This window comes from Papaver somniferum, chromosome 1, assembly GCF_003573695.1.
Source record: "Papaver somniferum cultivar HN1 chromosome 1, ASM357369v1, whole genome shotgun sequence".
Taxonomy (NCBI): domain Eukaryota; kingdom Viridiplantae; phylum Streptophyta; class Magnoliopsida; order Ranunculales; family Papaveraceae; genus Papaver; species Papaver somniferum.
This window is the reverse complement of record NC_039358.1, coordinates 121,347,936-121,358,335: the sequence shown is the minus strand read 5'-3', so window position 1 is coordinate 121,358,335 and position 10,400 is coordinate 121,347,936. Positions and strand designations below refer to the sequence as shown.

General features: G+C 37.4%; 1 protein-coding gene and 1 pseudogene across 1 annotated transcript; one reads left to right on the top strand and one right to left on the bottom strand.

Annotated features, from left to right (window-relative positions):
- The first annotated feature begins 260 nt into the window (after positions 1-260).
- On the top strand, positions 261-7,248 carry LOC113350049 (annotated as a pseudogene).
- A 156-nt stretch (positions 7,249-7,404) lies between these two features.
- LOC113298815 (WUSCHEL-related homeobox 8-like) lies at positions 7,405-10,116 on the bottom strand. The gene is made up of 3 exons (XM_026547659.1): positions 9,748-10,116; positions 8,085-8,612; positions 7,405-7,939 (listed from the first exon to the last, which is right to left on the bottom strand). The coding sequence occupies exons 1-3, from the start codon at positions 10,079-10,081 to the stop codon at positions 7,851-7,853; spliced, it is 951 nt and encodes a 316-aa protein (XP_026403444.1). The 5' UTR covers positions 10,082-10,116; the 3' UTR covers positions 7,405-7,850.
- Positions 10,117-10,400: the final 284 nt, after the last annotated feature.

Below are 10,400 nucleotides of genomic sequence, written 5' to 3'. Positions count from 1 at the left end.
TCTGCCTATTAAAAAATCCAACAGTAAACTAAGTTGTGAAAGTAGTTTTTGGCCATGAGTTTTATTAGTCAAAGCACAATGTAGGGAGATAAGATCACTTGATGCAAACAAGTCGTTTGGTGTATTCATTCTTCTTGCAGCAGGAGGGAAACTAACAAGCGCCCTTCCTTTTCCCTACACAAAACGTATACACTAGTATAGCTCGTTAAAAGAAAAGTAATACGCTCTTAACTAGATGTAAGTGTATCTCGGAATTGACGATGACAAGCAAGGTTATGGTACCACAGGTAATTAATCAATAATAATAATAATAGATGAGGAGGAACCAGAAATTGTGCGAGGAGGAACCAGAAATTGTGTTGGTTGTATGACTAGATTTGTAGAATTAAAAACATACAAAATCTGTAGGAATTTTGCACGATAAATCTTGATTAATCAATGGCATCTCAACTTTTTCTTGTGTTTTTCTACCATCTAATCTAGGTACTCTAGCTGTAAATGTCGTCTTGAGACATCCTCATTCAGACAACTTTATGATCATTGGTCATTCATTCATTCTTTCAGAAAAATGATCATTCTGTTTACCTTTCTTTCTCTATTAGATTGGTGCATCACTTAAACTATGTGTTCTGCTCCGTTGCAGTCACTGTTCGTGATTTGTTTTACAATCAGCCCGTTCGGAGGAAATATATGCAGTCCAGGTTTTTAAATTTTTTATAAGATATTAATATTGTACTTCTTAAGTTCTTGTATTTTGCAGGGGATGCATCTAATTGCCTCAACTTATTTTCTAAACGGCGCACTTATTTTATGCTTCTGTTTTTTTTTTCTCTTGAAAGCTCCAAGAAGGTACTGCATTCAGTCAAAAAGTGTGTACTGCGGATAGCCCTTGTGCACCCACAAATTTCCTTCAAGGTTAATGATGTTGAGAGGTGAGCCTTGTAGTTGTAACATATAATGATAAAGGTCGCATTATTTTCAAACACTTATTAACATCAGGATTTTCCCTAATACAGCGGAAATGAGATACTGTATACTACTCCTTCCTCGTCTCCTATTCCACTAGTAAGTAGTGGTTTTGGGACTGATGTATCTAGGTCTCTGTGTGAAGTAAACTTTTCTGATGAAGTTCTGAATGTCTCTGGATACTTATCTGGTCCTGCTGATACTTTTTCCATGAAGGTAAATAAGAGCCACAATCCACTGAATTACTAATTTTACTGCAGTACTTTATCATGAAGACCAATTTTTTCGTTTACCTTATTTGAAGCTTTTTCTTTTGCAGGCTTTGCAATATTTTTGTATCCATTTTTCTATGTAAAAATTGGTGATCATTAAATCAAAAAATTTAAGATAGACGGAAAGGGATTTTGCCATCTCTCTATTTTGATGCAATTGTTATTGTGTTTCTTCATGGTCAACGCATGTTTTGCCTTAACAGTTTTCAGATATCAACTCTCGATTTATCTGCAAGAGTCCAATTCATAAACTGCTCAACAATCTTGCTGCAAGTTTGAATAGTTTGGATATGTGGGAGGATGCATTGGAGCCTCGTAATAGTAAAAGATGCAGAATAGATGCATATCCAGCGTTTATTCTGAATTTACGTTGCGCTCGGTCCAGCTATGATTTGACTTTTGAACCATCAAAGACGCTCGTTGAGTTCAAGGTTAACCATCTTTTTCCAATTGCCTATTTCATTTTTAATTTAGTGCCTGATTCAACAAGTTGTGCTTCTCCATAGCTCGTTAAGATTTCCTTTGAAACTTAAGGTTTGTGCTGTCTTTATGAACTCCTAGCATAGTGCGTTTTGTATGAGTGGTCATATTGTTAGGAAGGGCCCTGAGCACAACCTTAGCTAAAGTTTGTTTAAGATAGCAGCATGATTGTATAACTCCTTATTTACTATACTTGTTTACAGGACTGGATTCCAATACTTTCCTTTATTGAGCAAGGTTTCAGACGCTTTTGGAGACGAATTCCACCTCGAGGTTACTTGGCGAAATGATTTCCTTTTATAGCACAGAACTGCCTTGTACACTTCGTACTAATACACCTACGGATGTGTGTTTTTTTTAGGAAAAATATGTAACAACGAAGATGAAGTTGCACAAAAAGATGAAGTCCAGAAAGAAGATGAGACAACTCAAGGTATAAGATATTAAATATTTCTGGTCCCGACTTAGATGCTTCATTATTACTTCATAGTATCCATATCCATCCATACCCATAAGAAAATAATAAATGCTTGCTTGATCCTACATAATGTTCTCATGTAAGAGTCTTTGGGTTTGCTTCTCTCGACATATTCCCTAAGCTTGTTTGTTTCCAGACTTAATGACTGCAGACAAATTTACAAAGTCCACATTTCCAGTAAAGAAGTGCAAGATCTTGCTCAATCAGAGTTGTCTGCAACTTAGCCCGTTCTCCACATCACCGGAGGTACATTCTGAAGATTCTGACATTTTCTCTCATTACAAGTACAAGAGAAAGCGATCTGGAGAATCACGTGGAAATATTACTAATTTTAAAGAACATCAGATGAAGGCTGTATATAATCATCAAAGCGACATCACTTTCCATGATATGACTCCTACTTCATCAAATGCCTGTATTTCCAATTGTGCTTCAGTGGTTAGCCCAGAACATTGCAGCTTTCGGCAAGCAGCATTTAATGATTCTTTTGCTTCCCAAGATAACTACTTGTTCCATGATTTGAAGATGAGACAAGATACTGGAAACGTGCCTAACCATGATAATTTAGGTGCAAGATGGGGGAAGGAGTCTCTTGGCATTGATGCTGACTTAGCTGAAGTATCAGTGGCAGACCAGCTGGCATTTGATGTAGCTGACTACAGAAATGAGAATTCATTTCCTTCAAGATGCTCCGGGGGACTCAAGAAGCCTTTCTTGCGGAGGTGCTCACGAGGAAATGTGACACCTGAGAAGCCATTGTTTGGAACTCACCAGCAGTCCTGCATTCAGATTGATGAGCTCAGGACCAAAGGGAGATTATTTCCTCCCGATGATAGGATTGGTCACATTGATGCCGATGAATGGGACCGTAATATTGACTTTTTGGTGAACACTCCTTTGAAGAAATCAGTTGTGGTTTCTCATCAGCCTTCCAGCAGCTTATTAGAATGCAGTATGACGGATATAGATATCTTGACGATGGATTTCGTTAAGCCCTGTATGTATGATACAACACGTTTTGTGGAAGAGCGAGACCTTCTAAATGATTCGCTTGTGCAAGTTGAGAGAAAAGGATTGGATCATCTTTCCACAGATTCTGCATCGTGTGGGGCATCTCCATTTTCTATATTTGGTACCACTCCTCGGAAAGTTGAATGTTTCACTGATAAATTTGCAGAAGAAAGGAATTTTGGATTATGCAAAAGTGCCAGGTTTGCAGATGAGGATGATGAGTTTCTGGCTTATGACATGATGCATAACGGTTTCATTGATGAAAAATACCCTGCCACAGGCTGTACAGACACTGAGTTTGTTTCTGAGCATTTTGTTTCCCCCAAGAGAAATTGCAGCAGGGATCTCTATGACAGATCCCTGTCTAAGGATGTTACTTTTCAGAATGTTGGTTCTTCTTACAGATTGGTCGACGGTATAGAATGGCAATCTTTTGACACTTTTAATATGGATGATATAAATAACTGTACTGGACCTATGTTTCCCAGTCATTCACCCTTACACCATAAAAAGGGCATGAATGCAAGGGGTGAATTTATTTCTCAAAATACTAGCCGTTATAGTGTGTAAGGGAAGATCAAGGAGGTGCAGTTCCGCACCACCATTTTATAAAGGAAGGAATAAAGTCTCTACCATGTTGAGCTGTTTGACCACCACTGCCACAAACACTGATGCAGAAAAAGTTCAAAATCCCCCAATTTTACCAGGTAGTTGGTCATTTCTCATCAGTTTTCTTTGAAAATTGCTCTAGCATGACTTAGTTACTATTTCATTGTGCAGGGCCAGAGATTAATGATTCTAAGCAACCATCACAATCATCTGGTGGAGCATCTCATGGCTATGAAACAAAGCTAGTGGAGGATTCTCCATTTAATTCCGGGTACTGGCACTTAAAATGTTATTTATAGGAAGTGTTGATATCCAAACTGCATTTCTGCTCTTTTAATTGCTCTGGTTTGTATTCAGAAAATATGCGGAGGATCCCTACAATATCCAACACATGAAGGGAGTTGAGAAGAATGACTGTCAGAAAAAGTCAAAGTTGTTTCAACTTTACACTACTGATCGAGTTGAAGGTATTAAATGAATTACTAATTGCCAGACTTTGTAAGTACCATTAAGCATAATTAAGAAGCAGAAGCAGGACTGTTTGGAGAAATTTGGATGAATATAATCTGAATACGATACTATATACTTCCATAAGATTTTAATTTTTACCACGCAGTTCAACTCGTAGTACTTTACTTAGCGACAAGACATTTATTTGTTTATTGACTGGGGACGAAATTACTTATTGATTCATTAAATGCCTGTTGTTGCAGAATTTATCTCAAATGAAATGGAAAATTCAAAGTTAGCTGGGACCAAATGGCGCCATGATGACCCACAGACCTCAAGGGAGAAAGTCGGAGATTTCCAGGTGGTTGATCAACACTTTACAAAAGCAAGTCATTAGGGATTTACTTCTATTTTGACGTATTTGGTGATTCTTGCATTGTTTTAGGATGGAGATGAATCACACAATCTGAGTGAAGAGACCGATGTACTTGACGTCTCTTCAGGGATCTTACTTCTTGCTGGTGGTTCGGTAGTTCCAGATTCCATAAGCAAGGAATACCTTGACAATGCGAAAGTTCTTATGCAGCTGGATAAAAAAATAATTCCTATTGTTGGAGGTTCTACACTCGCTGTAATCGATCAGGTTCTTTCCCAGCTGCACCTGTTTTTCTATCATCTTCTGTACTTCTGAGTGTAGCCTGACATCGGCTCATGAAGCAACCATCGGAATTTGTTGATTACATCCATTTTACCATAAAAATTAAAAATACTAAAAAAGGTTGCCAGTTGATGTATGTAATCTCTGTTTTCATTAGCCACGATAAACATTTTTGTAATTTTTTTTCCAAGTATCTGTGCATTTGTCAGCATAACTACTTCTCTTCTCTTCCATTCTATAATATAATTGGTCAATTATTTCAATATATTTACTAAATGTTGTTCAAGTTCCCTTCCAACAAGTTAATGTTCTTATCGTTCGTAAGGTGTTGATACATGAAAACAAACTGCAAATGATGTCCTGCATTCTCTTCTCTTTTTTAATATTTGCATTATTTGGCTTGGGAAATCACTAATAAATCATCTTCTACAGCATGCTGCAGATGAAAGAATCCGACTGGAAGAACTCCGTCAAAAGGTTCACATCTCTTCCCATTTCATGCTTGTCACCTTTTTCGCATTTCAGAGCAAAATTCATGAATGTATCTGAATTCCCAGGTTCTACGTGGTGAAGGGAAGACAGTTACTTATCTGGATTCTGAGCAGGAGTTGGTATGTCCATAATCCATATTTTTAGCTTTGGTGTGGCACAGGAGTTATCTATATTCAAATCCTTTAGTATCTATGTCTTTTGTTAGTGGCATCTTACCCATCATCCAAAACTTGACATAACAGGTACTTCCTGAGATTGGTTATCAGTTACTGCAGAATTATGCTGAGCAGATGCAGCATTGGGGATGGATCTGCAATGTTGATTCCCAAAGTTCGGGATCATTTACCAAGTAATTTCAGTTTCTTTAATGGGGTACAAGATATTATTCATTTTATATGCATAATGGAAAATATTAGTCATTTTTCTGACGACTTGCCAAATTAATTTGTTTTCAGGAAACTCAAACTTCTGCATAGGCGGCAGTCTGCTGTCACCCTCATTGCGGTGAGAATACGTCTCTTTTTCTTTATGTGTATTACCATCAGATATAAGATAGAATGATTTGTATCTCAAAGAAAATACTATCTCCTCCATAGTAGTTTTTGAGGGATCTGTACCTGACTTTTGGTTACACGTCACTTTGAAGAGTAGTTATCTCATTGGTAAATAGTCAAGGCTGTAATAATATGCAACCATTTTACCTAGGTCTACAATTTTGTTGATTGAAAGCTGTATTTGGGTTTTGCTTATGGAGAATCAACCAAGTATTCGGCTTTTGCAGGTACCTTGTATTTTAGGTGTCAACTTATCGGACAAAGATCTTTTGGAGTTTCTGGAGCAGGTAATTTAGACCACTTAAGAACATTATATCATTATAGTCGCATGTGTTTCGCTATTTGGTCATAATTTTCTTTTCAGAATGGAAAGTAATGATGTTCTAACACCAATTTGTGGTATGATGTTAGCTTTATGATACAGATGGATCATCAACTATGCCACCCTCTGTTCTTCGAGTCCTAAATTTCAAAGCATGCAGAGGTACACATCTCGAAGTCCTCCTTTTGCAATGAACATTAGATATATACTTCAGATGCAGAGGATTTGCGTTGAATTTTTAAAATCGGATTGTGTGCTGTTTGCTTGACTAATAAGTTTTATGGTTCAGGTGCAATCATGTTTGGAGACGCCTTGTTACCTTCAGAGTGCTCTCTCATCGTCGAGGAACTTAAGCAGACCTCTCTTTGTTTCCAAGTAAGATCACGATTCTTAAAGGAGGATTTCAGAACCAAATGTTGGCCGTGCGTAGAAAATGAATGGAAGACAAAAACACCTTTATGAAAATTGAACATTTATTTTTCATAACTACTATGGTCTTAATCAAGAGACTTACTTTCTGTTTTGCAGTGTGCTCATGGACGACCCACCACTGCTCCACTGGTTAACTTAGGGGCCTTGCACAAGCAAATTACCAGCCTCAGATCGTGGAGCAAAAATTCGGATGAAGTGTGGCATGGGCTACACCGGCATAGACCAAGTCTTGAACGCGCAACAAAGCATTTAAGTGCAGGTGCGTGAGTGAGAAGCTAACAGCAGTTTTTCAACTCAGGCATAATTGAGCAAATTTTTTATCCTTTTTTCCCCCCTCAAGTAAATAGCTCTTTTCCCCCCTTCAGTAAATAGCTCGGGCACTCTGATCAGTAATCAGTTGTAAATAATGTACTTCTGTGTCATCTTAACTGACTCTCGTCTGTATCACTCTGTAAATGTAAAATTCTAACAACAGATTTGAACAAAATATCTGTATCTATGTAAAATTCTAGCAAAGTTGAACAAAAATATTTGTATCTATGTAAAATTCGAATAAAGTTAAACAAAATATCAGTATCTTTATGCATGCATCATACAGAATGCCCAACTTCAACAATAATTTTTACACCCCTTGTTAAACCTCTCCACCTGAGAATTTCATAAACACAAATATTCGAAACTAAATAAAAGACACATGAATTAACATCAATAAATATTTGAAACACACCCAAAAAAATCTAACTCAAACTCAGTTCTTTTAAACACAAAAAGGAACCAAAAGAAATCAAACCAATCACAAATATTGATCAGCAGAAGCTAGTGCTTGCAGTTGCGCACCATCATTTTTATGTCTCTTAAAACTAGGTCACTCTTATAAAGTTCTAAATGATCCGACTCAGATCATTTACCAACAATCATTTAGTATTTCACTCAGACAGTGAAGTTCAGTTTAATTTGACTTCCTATACACAGAGTTCAGAAGCGCTCACTATATTATATGCTAAATGCTATGTCACCTTATATTTCTGTATATCGTAATTGTCTCGCTGCAACTTTTTGTAGTCCATCATCTCGAGTCCTAATTAGCAGGCTGGATTCCGGATCTTATAGCTCATGAGAGCAAATCTTATCCAATAATGTCATAACCAGATTCCTGCGGAAAGGTGCTAAAGCTCCCAGGAATTTCTTCCACCTTTCCCATAAGATGGTCTAATCCTGCATTCACCAAAATCAAAATTGTCAAAACAGCTATAAAATTTGATTGTTACAGATAAAGTATGTTTGACCCCAAAAACCTGACGATTCCAAGTTACAAGAAGTAAATGGTGATTATGGACAAGGAGTATACGGATATACATACTTGGGTTTGACATTACGCTCTCGTAGTAAGACAGGCGGCCCAAGCTGCCAGAAGATTTTGAACCACCGTCTGAAGGAAACATCTCCGGCTGATTAGAATACGGGTCTAACAGATGAAGATCGGAGTTCATTTCAGAACTATTGAAGCACATTTCCTCTAGCCTCAGTGCCGAATTTTCATGGGATTGGATGCTCTCTGGCTTGGCCTTCTTTTCCATCTGGGACTCGTCTTCAGTTTCTGCCTCAGATTCAGCAGTGTTTATTGTATTCACGAGTTGCTTCCGTTTTGACCTTGCCCGCCTGTTTTGGAACCAGTTATAAACATTTGTCTCTGAAATTTGACCATGCTGCAATAATTCGTTGGTTATCTCTTTGATCTTCTGCTTACTTGGAGTTCCAGTGCCTTGGTCAAAGATATGCTCAAGAATTTGCAGCTGCACGGTTGTAGGGGTCCATCGCTGCCTCGATGATATCTTGTGGCCAGTAGAAGACATGAGTGGATCACAGTAAAGGTTTCCCAGCTTCATTCCTAAATTAAGTGAAGTGATATTACCTTCATTATTAGCAAAAGATTGGAGAATCACCAAATAATTCAACATTGAGCAGACCCTACTTATCCACCCTTCGCAGGATGAGGTTAATTAAAAAGAAAGAAAGAGTGGTTCTTGCATGCAGTTTCAAATACTAGAGTTCATTACTCTAAGACTCTGAAGTTTGCGTGCCACAAAATTCTTGAGTTCGCAGGATGTGGAAGATGCAATGGAAATTAAAGCTCAAAAACACAACAAAATGAATGTCCGTGTCACTCACTTAAAAGTTAGTAACACAAAACACATTTGCAGCTAAAAGTACATTAACTAATCAAAGATAAACTACCCTCCTCTTCAGGCTTTCATCACTTCTATTCGAAATGTGGGAAGTGTTAGCACCCTGACGCAGAACACATTTTATCGGACAAAAATACAAGCCATATCTATATAAAGTTTTTAAAGTAGATCTTATGCTTCAATGCGGTAAAGGAGAAGGCAAATCGTTAGATCAGCCCATATAAGGACCAATACTTCAATGCAGCATGCTAGATTCAGATATTTTGGGTAGGTTGCAGTTGGACTGTTTTTCTCGAACAAAGGTATCACATAATTCTATGTCAATTCAACCCAAGTTTAACCAAACAGAAAGAGCTAAGCTTAAATGTTTTAAACCTCATCGGCAGTTAGAGCATGGGCTCACCATGGATAACCATTTTGATGCGCCTCATGGCCACGAGGCGTTTCCTTAGGCGGATACAATATCCACATGGCCATAGGTTAGTCCACACATCAAGGTACCAATTTAACAAGTAACTAATGAATCATTCACAAATCCATGGTATGCATGTTGAAATAGCATGAATTTACAATTTCAAATTGTTAACTCATTTTCAATTTCCTAATAAACCCCACAACCTAATTATAAGTATCAAAATCACAAAATGAGCACTAATTCAAATTAAAATCCCAAGATTCAAGCTTTCCCTTCTCAAGAACTATAACAAACCCATAACAGAATGCCCAATTAGAACACAAATTTCAAAAAATAAAACACCCGAACTATTGAGAAATCACCATTATGCCAATAATAAACAGTATTGATGAACAAAAGAGAAGTTGAGTGTGTGTGTTTACCAGTAAGATCATGTTGAGAAGAAACAGATTTGTGCATCTGAACAAGCTGCTCAGTAATAGAAGCATAAGCAGAGATTTGTCTTTTGAGAACTTCCATTTGTTCATCTGTCATTACTTTGACATATAACACCCCATTTTGTTGTTGTTCTTGTTCTTGCTGGTGCTGGTGCTGCTGCTGCTGCTGCTGGTTCAATTGATTCTCAAACTCCATTACTTTCTCACTCACTTCTTCTCCTTCTTCTTTTTGGTTTCCTTCTTCTTCTTCTACACTTTTGCTGAAGTATTTCACCAAACCCATCATTCCTATATAGTCATAGATATCTCTCTCACACATCAAACAAAAACAGTAGAAAGAAACAGAGTATGAAAGCAAATGTGATTGAAAAGGAAAGAAAATAATATTATAAAATAAAAATAAAATAATATAAAACATGCACGAGAGCGTACGTTAGTAGAAGCGATGGTCATATGTGCGTATTTTAGAATGTGATGGTCAGATGTGCGTATTTTAGAATGTTATGTTTACGGGATAAAAACAACCGGCAAACGCGGTTTCCCCCTTTATTTTCGTTTGAAAACTTTTGTGCTAGCACTTTTTTTTCTTTCTCCCCGGGCTAATGGATGGACAAGTGAACTTTTAGTCTTTTAGTATG

What these genes read in the sequence shown, in the direction of transcription:
- LOC113298815 (XM_026547659.1), bottom strand. Translation starts at nt 10,081, where the DNA reads ATGTGTGAGAGAGATATCTATGACTATATAGGAATGATGGGTTTGGTG. An exon ending in TTCTCAACATGATCTTACTG is followed by an intron (nt 8,613 to 9,747) that starts GTAAACACACAC and finishes CACTTAATTTAG; the next exon opens with GAATGAAGCTGGGAAACCTT. An exon ending in GAGCGTAATGTCAAACCCAA is followed by an intron (nt 7,940 to 8,084) that starts GTATGTATATCC and finishes TGGTGAATGCAG; the next exon opens with GATTAGACCATCTTATGGGA.